Genomic DNA, 14,956 nt, shown 5'->3' on the forward strand with positions numbered 1-14,956 from the left:
GTGGCCAATAAATGGTAACAAAGGAGAAGTGTCATGGATGTCATCTAGGATTCTGGGTTGGGTGACTGTTAAATGGCTAGCTTGAAGGTTAGAAATAAAATAGCTGCTTTGTGCTGCCTGCGATTTTTGAATCAAGCCATTTATGATGATGGGAAAAGATAGGGGTCAAGTGGCTGTACTTAAAATAACATTGTTGGAAATGTTTGGTAAGGAAACCAACTACTGTAACATATCGTTTTCTAAAAGGATCCCAATTTGGATGATCATGAATTTATTCTTGCCTCTTGACTAGGGAAAAAGAATGGCAAAAAAGAGTACCAGTTTTTCGAAGTTCTAGAAGCCATTGACTTGGAGTTGACCTGTGATTAAAGTATTGGTAAGTTGATGTAAGTTTAGATTGGGATGAAGTTGGTTAGTATAACCATCGAATTTTTTTTAAAGGTGTAGGGGATAATGAAAACTGAGAATAAGGATATTCTAAATGATAGATAACTCAATTACAAAATGACTAACGTGAGACTTAGCAAGATCATCTCTCCTATCTATAGTTCTATATGTTGGAGTTCGTGGATCTTTATGCTAAGAGTCTTGTAAGAAACCCAAGATTCGAATTCCCCTCCACTTGCAAAAACTGAATCATCAAAAAAGTTACTAGATATTTGTTATTTTGGATGTAGTCTATAACAACTCTAGTACACTTCCTCTATTCATGGTAGTTTTTGCTTATATTTTATTAAAATCTTTCTGTATTTATATATTAAACACAGGGTTTTTTTATTTATTTATGAGGGGAGTTGGGATAACAGTGGAGAGTGCCTGTCAAAGACTTAGCTGAATGTCCCAAAAAACGTCAGTTCCCCCTTGAAACTCGAACCGCACCTAAGTGGGAATGAATAAATAGTGGCAATTTGGTGTGCATTGGATACAACTTATTTTGCTGAAAACTGAAAATAATAAACATATAATTTTTTTTTTTTTCTGTTTATTACTGTTTGGCTCTATTTATTGGCCTAAATATACTGTTTATGGTTAATGAACAGTGCATAACACGCTGGTTTAAAAAAAAAAAAAGAAGGCTGAAACGCGGACGCCCAATACAAACAAACCTTTATCAGGTTATGCTTTGCAACATTACAAACTATAGCGATGGATATTCATACAGACACTCTAATATCAAGCCGTATTTGTATTTCCAAATGGAGGTAGATAGGTATCATAATCACAACTGAATGCAATATGGTCATCTGACTATCCTTGTAGCTTGTTCACACTGTACGACCAGTGTAAATGCTTGTTCATACAGGCATTTACAGATTGATGCAAGCTACATAGCAAAATCATTTATGAAACATTTGGCAAACCTACCCACTTCTGTAGGGTATATCGGGTTCAAAAAAAAAGTTGCACAAATAAAAGCTTTTCAACAAGGTGTCTCTTTGTATTGATTATTTCATTTAGTTGGCAGTTGGAACTTAATGGGCAATGTGCAATGGTAAACAACGTAGAATGTTGTATTATGAACCCCAACGCATGCCATGGCTCATGTAAACAATGTCATCAATGCAATAGCAGTCACCTTTGGTCAATGTTTGCCTATTCATACACGCAAAGAAAAGAGAGAGTAGGGTTGGTTATAAAGGCCAAAATAACTAAGGTGGATACAGTACGAAGTGATTTTCAGCACAAGTCGAGATGCCATTTTTTTCTATCCAGCCAGCAAAGAAGGCAGCTGGTTACCATTGTCAGGGAAAGTACTAAGTACTTATTAGCCAGTTTCGACCACACAGACATGATCTCGTTTAGTCCTTGAGGATGAACAGATTTAATATTCACTACTGAATCACCCATGAAATGTTATTATCCAATGAAACGTCAACCTGATCTAGTCAGATCACAGATTTCAGCCAAAGAACATCCAGTAAAAACTAAAAAGTACTAATAAATTTTTCAACTTTCAATTTGTTAAAACATTTGAATATATGATAAATGCATATCTTTGGACTTTTTTAAAGTGCTTTAATCTGGCCAGAAACCCCGAATAAAGTATATGCATAAGATCAAAGTTGAATCCAGGTTGTATTGGATGCTTCATGCACTTTAAAGGCCTGAAAGTGAGATAAATATTAATCTTCTAAAAGTTCCAATGATGGTTAAAAGACAATTTCATGCCTAGGGCGTTTGGCTATGGAGCTAACATTTATGTACTGTTACTAAACGGTAGGGACCAATGTCCCATCATAAAATCTTTCACCAAAAAATGATCCCTTCATAAAATCAACATGGAAACTCAATTGGCTTGGAAAAATGTAGCCAGTCACAAAACTGTATTTTATAAAGTTTAATCAAGTAATCAACACAGAAATTCCTTTTGATTCCACAAACAATGTCTTGGGTTTCATGACCCACCCCTCAAACCTGCTCAGCCAGGGCTTCACAAGAAAAAAAGAGTGGGGGCCCAGCTTAAAAGGTGTTTACCCAAATATTCAAACAAATCCAATCACGTTCACCTTTACACAACTTTTTTTTTGGATAGCCAACATGAAGCACATATGCATCAAATCACACAAACAGAGCTCCCTTACCCCCACTTTACCCCTCAGTCTACATTGCTTTCAGTCTTTTCAAAGACACCAACAAAGCATCCCAAGCATCCAATCAAAAGGTTGGTTGTATAACATCACAAACCCCAGAAACAAAAACCAAAATAGGGAAAAAAAAACTTTATATAAATATATTGAATAAGAATGAACTAAAACTTTCCTTCAAAAAGAAAAAAAGAAAAAAGAATGAACTAAGACTGACTGTTATGCATGCAGCCTTCAAGCCCCACCCCCACCCCCCTTCTCTTCTGGTCTCTTTTCCACATTGTGGCATTGCCTATAATGGTAATCAGCTTTTATATGCAGCCCAAAGCTTTGCTTTTTCTATTTTTCTTTTCCTGCTCTCTTTCCACTCACTGTCTCTCACTCTCTCTCTCTCTCTCTGGCTGTTCCTAAGGGAGATTCAATCAATCAATCCCAAATCATATCCATTAAGTAATGATTAAAGAACGCTGATTTGACCAATAATCATTATTGAAAAAGCCACTACCAAATCTGTCACAAATGCTTATAGTCCAATCTTCTCTAGCAGAGTCGCTTGTCATCAGGTATGACACAACTTTGATCACTAGTATTGAGTGTAAGCCTTTTTCTTTTATTGCTAACAGCAGAAGTAACCAATGAATTATCTAAAACATCTATTGGCCCCAATTGGGTTGGGGTCCTTGGGGAAAGATCTGGAGAATTTACAACCTTAGGTATTTTAAATTTCTCCACACCTAATCTTCTCATTATATTATAGCATGAAAACACATCATCCTGTGACAAAAAGGCCAACAAAATTAATCCAATCTACTTTACTTATTTGATCAAATGAGTTCTAAAGAAAAATAAATAAATAAATAATATGAGGCACTCACAATTTCAAGAAATCTACAATGGGAAATGGAATTCATCTTCAACTCCAATGCTTTTCTTGATAATCTATCATCCAAAGCCAACAAGGCTGCAGCAGCAGCTATAACAGACGGTCGATGATCCATTAAATTGACCTCTACATTAAAAAAACTTACATCAATACATTAATAAAAAATAAAATTAGTACAACATTATCAAATTAAACATTAATGTTCATAATGTACCTCTGGCTAAAGCCAAGATGAGTTCCACAGTCCTGGACAAAATATTACTTTGTGGAGATTCCTTGCACAACTTCGTGATGAAGAAATGAAGAAAAGCAAAAGGAGTGATTAGGCACATCCTCCATTCTAATGTGTTCAATACCAAAAGCTCCATTCTTTGAATGAATTTGCTCTCGAAGTTATAATCTTCTAAAAAAAACTCTGATAACGTTGGAACTTTTAACTCCTCCATCTTTGCAGCCAGAGAAAGACATGCCACTGACAGTAATCTAATGGCCCATAATTTTTCACTCTGCACAACATTAACAAATTCAACAACAAAGAACAAGCATTGATAGTCAAAAGGATTGTCTTGAAGCAGAAAACTTTGGCATTGAAAAGGAAATCAAAAACTTACATCGATGGACCGCCTTGAAAGGAATCGATCGAAGTATGTCATTGACAAATAGACTGTTTGGAAGCGAAATCCAAATGCTGCTCTTGTCTAGATTGACATACAAAATAAAATGAATGAAAAAAAAAAAAAAAAAAAAAAATCAACCCCAATTACAATTTAATTATTCTTTATAATTAGTATTGATTTTGTACTTATCAGAAAAAAAAAAAAAAACAAAAAACAAAAAAGGAAATGGGAGTGAGACTAACTTTCAGAATCCATGTGAAAGCTTCCAAGCGAGCACATTGGACCCAGCTTCCAAACACCAAAGACTCATTCCTTTTGAACCCAGAACAGATTTCTCTTTCAAATAGCATTTCCAGGTGCTCATCTTCTGAACCATCATAGTTCTTAAAGTTAATGAAGGTATCCCCATTTACCAACTCTTCATCCAAACAAGTCTCACTTTCTTGACAAAGTAGGCTAGACATAGAATCATCCATGTTTGTTTTTTTTATTTTTCTTTATCTTTCTCTCTCTGCATCCAAACAGAAAATCTAAGACAGTGGAAGAGAGAGAGGAAGAGAGAGATTATTAAGTGATAAATTCAGGAATTTGAGAGATAAAAGTGGTTGACAACCATGACCAAAAAGCAAAAACTTGAGGGAGAAGTGGGTGATGGGGATAGGTGAGGTATAATTATAAGCCTATAATTTAGCAAAAAGATAGTCACTATTTTTAGCGGTTACAGATTGAAGTGTAAAACGCTAAGTTTTACTTTGCAGCATTTGTCTCTAAATGTGGCTTGGCAAGAATGTAGAAGAAATTTTTTTTGTTTTTGAGAATTGAGACTTGTGAGAGAGTTTTAAGAGTAAGAACGAGTGTGTTTGGAACTGTGTGTGTGTGAGTGAGTGAGTGAGTGTTAAGGAGGACTCTTTTGACTGAGAAAAAAAGCCTTTGTTTCAGGGCACGAATAGTTTAGGCGTAGAGTGGGTTTGGGGACTTTGGTACTACGCGACTTTTAGGAGCGTGGAAGCACGCCCCAATGGGAAGAGGTTTTGTCACTCTTAGAGTTAGAAATCGGTAAGTGCCGTACTGTACATGAGGTCGTACCCATAAGCCATAAGCAGTGGGGCACAACCAGATATCTTCTGTGATTGGTGGGAGGTGGGATCGTGTGAGGTACGATTAAGCTGGTCCTGTGACCAGTCAAATTTGATTCACAACGCATACAATAGATTTTTGTTTTGGCGAAAACCATATTTTCATCCTTACATTTTTACTCAATTCCACTTTGATCCCTAATTTTTTTTTTCCATCACTTTTAGTCTCTATCCTAGAAAACGCGTCTCATTTTTGTCTCTACCGTTATATCAAAGACGAAAATTGCACAGATGACAAGCGTCATAACTTAAAAATATTAAAATAATGTCCACATAAGCCACGTGGAATCCAATTTAATTTTTTTAAAAATTACTTATCATTATTAATTTTCATAAGAATGTTCTTCTTGTTCTTCTTAAAATAAAGAACTCAAACCCAGATTACATGAAAACAAACCCAGCAACTGATAACTCAAACCCAGATTACAACAACACAAACGAAAAAAGAAAAAAGAAAAAACAGAGATCAAACACAAACACAGACCCAAATCACAACAACACAAAAGAAAAAAAAAGAAACAGAGATCAAAAAAATTCTTCATGTTCTTCAACTTGTTCTTCATTTTACAGCTTGTTCTCCCCAAATCAAACCCAGCATCCAAGAACTGAAACCCATCACAAGAAGACCAAAGAAAAGAAAAAACAAATTATCATCTCTCACCCAAACAACAAGACCCACAAGACAAACCCCAGCAAAACCCAGCAAGGCCCAAACAGAATGACTGATTTGAAGAAGAGCGCCGCTGCTTTGGTGGTGAAGGTGGACTCGCTGGGATCGGCGAAGGAGAGAGAGGCCAATTTGACCCACCACACACCGCTGATTTGACCCAAAGTCACTGAGATCGAGCTTCATTGTGGTCGAGATGGTGGTTGAGGCTGATCTGACCCATCACGCACCACGCACCGTCGGCCTCATCTCATTCTCTCTCTCTCTCCCTCTCTAAACTCAGATCAAGGTTTAAAATGTTCTAATGATAATAATAATAAAAAAAAAAACAGTTTGATGATTTTTAAAGTATATACACTTTTGACTAACACACTTAAAAAAAAAAAAGTATATACATTTTTTTTTTCATTTTTGTTTATTGTGATCTGAGTCTATGTTTGTGTTTGATCTCTATTTTTTTTTTCTTTTTTCGTTTGTGTTGTTGTAATCTGGGTTTGAGTTATTGGTTGCTGGGTTTGTGTTCTTGTAATCTGGGTTTGAGTTCTTCGTTTTGGGAAGAATAAGAAGAACATTCTTATGAAAATTAATAATGATAAGTAATTTAAAAAAAAAAATTAAATTAGATTCCACATGGCTTATGTGGACATTATTTTAATATTTTTAAGCTATGCCGTTTGCCACCTGTGTGATTTCCGTCTTTGATATAATGGTAGGGACAAAAACGAGACATGTTTTCTAGGATAGGGACTAAAAGCGGTGGAAAAAAAAGTTAGGAACCAAAGTGGGAATCGCGTGAAAATGTAAAGACGAAAATGTGGTTTTCGCCTTTTGTTTTTTGAGTTGAGGAACACAACATATTACACAATATATAATAGTAGATAATAAGAGAAAAAGACCAATAATAAACCTGATAAAATTTGCAACCCGACCCTATAAGCTGTCCGAATTTGCAAGAATGTTATTTTTTAAATAGTATTTTATATTATAGATAAGTAGTATTTTAAGTGTATAACCATATAATATTTGTTCTATGATAATTGTTCTTTATTATTCAACTAAGATTTCAGTTGGTATTTGAACTAATCTCAATATATTAAGAGGATTCAGAAAGTTAGTTATGCTTTCAAAAAATGTCAAAAATACCCTTAAACTAATTAGATAATCCTTATTCTTAAAAAATAAAAAATATGGTTAAAATTGTAATTCAACAAAATTAAAAAAAAAAAAAAAAACTACCAGAGAAACTTTTTTTTTTCTAAAAATTAACATGCTCTCTAATTTTTTTTTTTTTTTTTTTTTGGTTGTTGTTGTTGTTGAAAGAACACACTCTCTATTTAAATGTGCATGAGATATATTTAAAGATAGCATGTTTGATATATTTTTTCCTAAAAATTAGCATACACTAAACTCATTAGTTTACGATATTTCAAATCCTTTATTTTAATTTTTTTAAAAATTCCTTTCTGTATAACCTCACTAACAATAGATAAATTAAAATTAAAAAATTACATTAAACTCAAAATAAAATAAAAAGCCTTATCACACATGCAGAGCGTGTATGATGAGACTAGTATAAATTAAGATTTTTGAACTTGTGAAAAATATGACAGACTCACTAAAACTTTGGGTGGGGTCGTCCTACACGAGTTGGCTCATTATTATTTTTTACCCTTTTATATTTAGGTTTCTGACTTAGTATAAATATGTTTCACTTTTTACTTTTTACTTTATTTAATTATTTTTAAAAACCGCTTATTTTTCCAAAGTTCCTTTCTTCTTACAAACACTTACATATTCTTTCTTCACAAGTGTCGGGGATGTTTTGCGACATAAGCCAAAAATGCAAGAGCGGCCCAAATCTCTCATTGAGTTCTTTAGAAGTGATTATTTGTGGAAAGTATCAAGCCCAAAATTCCAATATTTAGTTAATAAAAACTAATGATGCTTTAACAAGAGAGAAATCAAAATGCCAATAACAAAAATGCAGAAAAATTCATAAAAACATAATAGGTCCGAAACTTTGACCCATAGTTAGCGAGAATAGGAAATTGAGAGAAGTCGTGAGGAAAAGAAGGAAGGTCTCCCTGTACCCATATTTCCACCCTTAAGCTTCGGAATTGTGAAAATGTTATACGACTGAATGGGTTTTGGTTGTAAAGTTTCAACTCTAAGGGTAAAACGTGATTCTTTCCTTTTGAATCTGATTGGGGCCTTCTGTATTAAGTTTGTGGTGCTCTAAATGACTGATTTTTAGTCAATAAAAGAGGCTTTAAACCCCAAAGTGTCAACCAAAGTGGTTATGGTTAGATTTGCTTTGATTAGGTAAAAGGGTTGGTTTGTTTTTAGCATAATTTGGGAAATGAAGTGGCCTAAATCATGGGCTGATGTTTCCTAGACATGGAAGTTCCTTGGAGGTTGCATTTGGTTGTTGTAGGAGACAAGGCCAGCCACTTAGGGTCAACTATGTGCTTTAGGCAAAAAGTGTAGAGCAGAAAAGTTGGGCCACAGTCAACCAAAGTATAAAAGCTCTTTTGAGGTGGAAATTTTGGGTACAAAACCTTCTTCATGAGCTTGAGGTGCTACTTGCGTCCCTAGCTCACTTAGTAGCACTCACGGGTTGGGCTCATGCAAAAGGTCTGAATGGAACCAACCCATACCCTCCAAATCACACTCCCTTAATTTCTCTAATAAGTCGCATGAGCTTAGGTTATGCTAAAAATAATAAAATAAAATAAAATACATGAATTGTGCCCACAAGGAAGTTGGGCTTGGTTGAATTGGGCATGTAGAAAATGTGTTGCCAAAATGGGTATCAATAACAAGGTTGAGGCTTGAAGTTTTCATTTTAATGAACCATTGATTATGAAAACTTACTGACTTATTTATTATTAAAATTTTATTTCTAATTTTTTTTATATGTTCTCTTATTTGTATTGAAAGGATAACAAAGGCAATATTATTAATTATTATATTTTATTCTTATTTTTATTTTTTATGACACTCGAAAAAATACGGGTCATACTAGGTTGACTTGGCCCTTAAAAGATCAAGTGAATGTTATAAGTTTTGCAACCCGTTTCTGCTCCAAACCCTAATCTAACTCGAACTCAAACTCGAACCTAAACTTGAACTTGAACCCGGTTGACCCAACCCATTTGCCAAGTCTATCAATGAGAATGAAACTTGTGTTTTGGTGTTTTATTTATTTATTGCTAAAATATTATTTATTTATCAATTGAAAGTTGGTTAAAGTATATTGTATTTAAAATACAAGGTTTTAAAAAACTATAAATAAGCAAACAAGATAAAAAGGTAGAAAGAAAATGTTGTTGCCAAGTAGACATCACATGGATTACATTTATAGTAAGTGTATGTTTGATTTTTTTTTTTTTTTTTTTTTTTTTTTTAAATTTTAAAAGGTGGTCAGTGGGGACTATTTGGCCAAAAAAGAAGGTGTTTTGTAGATAAGTTCGAAACACTTCCACGACCCCTTGTCCTTGGCCTTCGATCATGGTCCGCCAAACCAGTCCATCTTTTTCTAGAGAAACAATTTGCCCACTAGAAATCTGTCACATCAGTTGTGTAACAAGGTGTCCACGCGATTATGAGTTTGCTCTTGCTGACCCTCTTCAACGGCACTATCCTACGGGTTCTTCCCACTAGTCATGGCTTGGCCTAATCTTTGGCTTTGATACTACTTATCACATCGCTAAGTTCTTGAAGCCCATCAACTATGGCACCTTGCTAACTGTCCGCTGTAGCAGAGTAAGCTGAAAAGGCCCTTTCTATGATATATATATATATATATATATATTTTTTTTGATAAGCCCTTTCTATGATATTAGTAAAGCTTAAATGCACTGCAATCTTTCTAAAACGCTAAAGGTTTTTTCAAAAATTATTTTTCTTAACCTAGTTTGTTTATTTACGTAATATCTAAGGAAATGCAACCAAAAATACAAAAAATGTCTAAGGAAATAACAGTCAAATCAACATGTTAGACAGCTCTTTCCGTCATTCATAAATATAAATATAGAGGACAACAAAAAATCCAAAAGCCAACAGCCAACTTAACTGTCAATATTAAATGATACTTGGCATAATGCACACTCATATCTCACATCTCACATCTAACTTTAAATGTGACAATTTTTTCAACTCGAGCTGAACTCTTGCCTACTAATAATTCTTCGACAACTGGATCCGTAACTTAGAAAAGCAATGTTAATTTTGTAAACTTTTAGGGAAGAAGTATACCCACGACAAGCAAACTTTTTATCTTTTATGCAACAGCCAACATACTACAACCATTAGTTCATGATTACTAAAAAACAAAAAAAAAAAATTCCTTAGTTCATGATTTCTTTAAAACCCTGTTACTTAAAAAACATGGCTTATTTAAAATCCTGTTACTTAAAAAACATGGCTTATTGGCACTAATGAACAAAGTTATTCTCTGAATTAGTTTGAAAAAACACTCTTCAAATTTCTTTTATATATATTTTTTTTGTTGGATATGAATTTTGAAAATTTAACAGTTAGATTGCACGTTTTTTATATTCTTAACACACATGTCAAATTTCGTTCAAATCGGATGTTATTTACTATTCGATCAATAAACTTATTTTTTATATATAATTTTAGATCACAAAAACTTGAAATTTAAACATTTGATTGATGACATAGCTATTGATCTTTGATTTTCTTGAAATTTTGTAAGTATAAAGGATATAATAAGAACATGCAATCCAACAGTTACATTTTTGCAATTCAGATCCAATAAAAAAAATATAAAGAGTTTCTCTCTAAACTAGTTTGGAGAGAAATCTTTTCTGGTACTAGTAGCTAGTTAAGTGGTCTCTCACTTCCTTTGCTTAAGGGATGTGTATTGGAATAATTATGAAAGAGGAAATGTCATCTTTCATTAAAGTACAAGTATATTTGACAAAAATATCATAGCTAGCTCCTTAAGTTCATCTTAAGAGAGGGGGTGAGTTGTTAATTAATCGCACGAGTCCACCACAGAGGCATAGATTATGGTATTGTTTTTAGGTGCATGAGTTAGTTTTAGCCAGATAATCATAATATGATTGGCTCTCCAACATGTGGCAAAGCGTGCCAGAATTGCTTGTCATTGATAATGAATTAATATTCGCCACATAATTGAAGTTTTAATGGAAGATCATGGGGTTAACTGGCAAGGCTTGAGAAAACTTTGGGTTTATGATTAGAGTAGATGATTAAACTTGACCTTTACAAGTCATTGGTCAAGTTACCTGGATTTGTTTTAAACTAGGGATCTATTAAGTATTTTTTTTTTTTTTTTTTGGGTTGTTGAAAGAAATTAACAAATAAAATCAAACTAGATCCGAGTTTTGGGCTGCTCTTACACTAACTAGTACAGAACTATTAAAACTTCAAGTTAAATCTTAACACTATATTTGGTTGGAGGGAAAAAAGGAAGGAAAGGAGAGTAGGAGGGATAAAAAAAAAAGTGAGAATAAGAAAAGTTTGTTATTTGGTTAGAAAGAAAGTGAGGGAGGAAATGGTTTTCCCTTAGCCCCATCATTTTTTCTTTCCTTCCAATTAGAGGGAAATGAGAAAGAAGTGAGATTTGTAACTCACTTGCAAACCAAACAACATGAGGGAATGTAAATCACCTTTTCGTTTTCTTACTTTTTCTCTCTTCTTTTCCCTTTCCTTCCATTTTGTCAAACATAAGATTTGACTAAGTCATAGATATTTTCTGTATGAATGATGCTAGAATTACAATTGTTGACACAATGGTATCATATAACAAGTTGCGAGTGGTAGAGTTGTGAACCTACATGAACTCGCTACTTTACTACTCACAACTTGTCACGTAGGCAAAAATAGACAAATTGTGATAAAAGTTGTGACCCTGGATTTTTGTTTTTTGTATGATAAATACAATTGAGTTTTTATTCCATTAAGCAATTATCCAACTGTATCACAGGACCGACTCTAGTCTATATCGTAGAAAGAAAAAAAAAAAAGGGAAAAAAGAAGAAGGAAAGAAGGGCATTCTCAATCTCAATCCAAAGTCCAGACCAATGTCACCTTAACCTCTTCTATAGCCCCAACAAGAACTGGGAACTTGATTACAAGTTTTTGGAATGTAATTAAAAGAAATATTTCTAAAAACCACAAACACTTCACGAATTTCATCTAATACCACCCCAGCCTCAGAGAAGCAACGAGCACCAGATTTGAGCAAAGAGAATACACTTAAACTTGAGCCTTCCATTGTCAAAGATTGCATTTCTATACTCCAACAAGAAAAATCAGAGCCTAAGTAGTATTGAAGTCGCCTCCGCCTACAATTTGTCACCCTCCTCCTTAACCTTACACAAAAATTAGAAATCAGTGTTTTTTTTTTTAGAAGAGAAATCAGTGTATTTGATGGAATGTTAAGAATAATAAATTTTCAATTATTATAGTGTACGTCTTTTAGAAGAAATTTTTTTTTTTGTAATGCTACAATGAATAAATTAAGATGATTACTTGTGTATTTCTTGATACTCATGTAGAATTTGACTTCATTTCTTAAAAGTTTTTCCAAAAAAAAAAAAAATTATTTCTTAAAAATAGGAAGTTAAAACAAACATCATTTAATAAAATATTAAATAAAGGACAACATTTTGCTCCAAATTGATACATGACGGTTTATAAAACTATCCATGTATATCATTTAAACAAATCACAAGATTCATTTAAAAAGACAAGAGAATAGATAGCTCCAAGCTGGTTTGAAGTTAAACTCTTTTTCAGTTTTTTCTTAAATATAACTCTGTACTTGTGACATTGTTAACAAAGTTGATTCACTTTACTTCTATTGGTTCTTTTTGTCAGCACTTTTTTTTCCCCTAACTGCAATCAAGAGTCAAAACTGCCTAGGTAATGGTTAATCATGATCATATGGTGAAAATTTTCCCCTAATCAGTTAATCCACATCAAATGTGTCCAAATTCGAGTTTAGCACTCAGTTTTTTGGTGGGGGTCCCAAGTGATGAATTATTTTTTCTTAGCTCAATCCAAATTCCATTAAACAGAAGAAACAAATAGAAAAGTCTTTTCCTCCAAACAGCCCAAACATCATCTGGAAGGGAAGAATAATTACAGCACAGAAACACTGTTACCAATCACATGAAATGAATTATCATCCCAGCTACACGATTCATCTACTACTGGATTGACAATACAATGCTTGTATTGTATGCTTCTTGTGTTTTCATAGTGTCAACAACCTTTTTGGCTTGTAGGATTTATAACTTGTAACCCAAATATTGAAACATTTCCTCTGCGATTTATTTTTTTCTCGTTCTGTTGATAAAAATTAAAAAGTCTATATTGATGAAATGTTGAAAGGCAAATCTAACTCCAATAGTTGGCACGCACTATCCTTCAATGGTTGTTTCTTATTCTCTGTTATGCATTTATGTTGTCTAGTGTCTTCAGCTGGGCGGCTTCCTGTGACAAGCCTTGCTGGAATTCTCCATATAAGATATAAGAAAACACTGCTCCCAAAGTTTTATTTTTTTGGGAGAGAAATGTTTCGTTTATAATATTTTTACAACAAATTTTAAATAGCAAGCTGTTACTTGCGGTTATGGATAGACAAAAAAGTAATTTTAGTAGTAGGTTCAAATTAGAACTAATAATAACTTGTCACTTATGATTTGTTGTAAAATTTTTATGAAAATATTATTGACATATCGTTAATTACTTTTTGTTTTAGGCCTAAATACAAAAACGCTTATTGGGGTTTGGGTTGGTTTCTTTCTTATGGATTTCAATCATTTCTTATAACCGCGTGAGGTTTCCATATCCGTCAAATTAACAATTGTGACTAACTTTTGTCAACTTTTTTGAATAAAAAAATCACGTGACCAATGACACAAATCAAAAGATAAATCTTCTTACTGCAGTCACAGAATGATTTTTATCTGTTCATACTTGGATTTATAATACATTCTATCAAAGAAAATTTAATCGCAAAGGTAAAAGAGAAGGTAGATGGGGGAAATGAGGGTAGCAAATGATTGGACCGGCACTCAACCTCTATTTTATCGTTTTTCTTCGATTCTTTAAAACGGTGCTATAAGGATGACTTTAAGAACTCAACGTACAAATGGTGGACTCGACCATAGAAATTTGAGAATTATTCGAGTTTTTATTATGAACTTGTGGGGACCCAATTTGTCTAGCCCCATTTCTTTACAATTTTCCTGTTTTGTTGCTGAAATGTTTATTACATATTATTCAATAGCATGCAACATATTTATGAACTCAATTCAAGCCAATAAGCCATATAGATGTGGATTGTGACTTGAATTTGGAACAACATAGAAATTTATGCAGCAGGTTACAAATTAAATACTGTCCAACTTTTTTTTAAAAAATTTTTTTGGTGGGAGTCAAAATGATCCATCACCATCCGGACCTTGCAAAGTGACAAATAATTGAATTTGAATAATTTGTCGTTGTTGAGATTTTAATAAAACCTAACTCATGGGCTAGGAGGTTCATTACCACCCTCTACTTTAAACTTTAAAGTTCCCAGGGGGACTCATTTCCAGAAAAGTAGCATAGTGAAATTATGAATACCACATGCATATATCCCCTATTGAACTCGCATTTATATAAGTATTCATGATTAAAATTTCTTTGAGGATTTGTTAGGTGCCCATTGATAGCATATGTTGTACAATATGGTACACTTCGGAATTCAAAAAAAAAAAAAAGTATATATCGAGTTGTTACTCATTTTGAGATTGTACATCCATATCTCTTTTGGCTACTGTAAAGTCTTGGATTTTAGCCTGTGTGTTAAAACTTGATTTTTCCACATTCAATCGTTACATTTTGGTCAAATGGTAGGACAGTACGATCGGATCCAAAGCATATTGATCAGACAGAAGCTGGAAGGGTAGTGAAATTAGAAATGTTTTGAGCTGTGGTACATAATTCTTGTTAGAATATAGCTAGCTAGGTCTAAGACTATAAGTTCTAACTAAGCCCAAACCTATTGTCTTGTTTAGATTTAG

At 33.4% G+C, this 14,956-nt stretch overlaps 1 protein-coding gene across 1 annotated transcript; it reads right to left on the reverse strand.

Moving 5' to 3' along the window:
- Nucleotides 1–2,350: 2,350 nt before the first annotated feature.
- Nucleotides 2,351–4,974, reverse strand: LOC126710041 (cyclin-D5-1-like). Its single transcript, XM_050410420.1, has 5 exons — nucleotides 4,328–4,974; nucleotides 4,080–4,166; nucleotides 3,683–3,974; nucleotides 3,461–3,594; nucleotides 2,351–3,359 (listed from the first exon to the last, which is right to left on the reverse strand). The coding sequence occupies exons 1-5, from the start codon at nucleotides 4,559–4,561 to the stop codon at nucleotides 3,126–3,128; spliced, it is 981 nt and encodes a 326-aa protein (XP_050266377.1). The 5' UTR covers nucleotides 4,562–4,974; the 3' UTR covers nucleotides 2,351–3,125.
- Between the last annotated feature and the right edge of the window lie 9,982 nt (nucleotides 4,975–14,956).

The sequence above is a fragment of the Quercus robur genome, chromosome 12 (assembly GCF_932294415.1).
Source record: "Quercus robur chromosome 12, dhQueRobu3.1, whole genome shotgun sequence".
Taxonomy (NCBI): domain Eukaryota; kingdom Viridiplantae; phylum Streptophyta; class Magnoliopsida; order Fagales; family Fagaceae; genus Quercus; species Quercus robur.

What these genes read in the sequence shown, in the direction of transcription:
- LOC126710041 (XM_050410420.1), bottom strand. Translation starts at nt 4,561, where the DNA reads ATGGATGATTCTATGTCTAGCCTACTTTGTCAAGAAAGTGAGACTTGT. An exon ending in CTTTCACATGGATTCTGAAA is followed by an intron (nt 4,167 to 4,327) that starts GTTAGTCTCACT and finishes ATGTCAATCTAG; the next exon opens with ACAAGAGCAGCATTTGGATT. An exon ending in ATTGTAGATTTCTTGAAATT is followed by an intron (nt 3,360 to 3,460) that starts GTGAGTGCCTCA and finishes TTTTTGTCACAG; the next exon opens with GATGATGTGTTTTCATGCTA.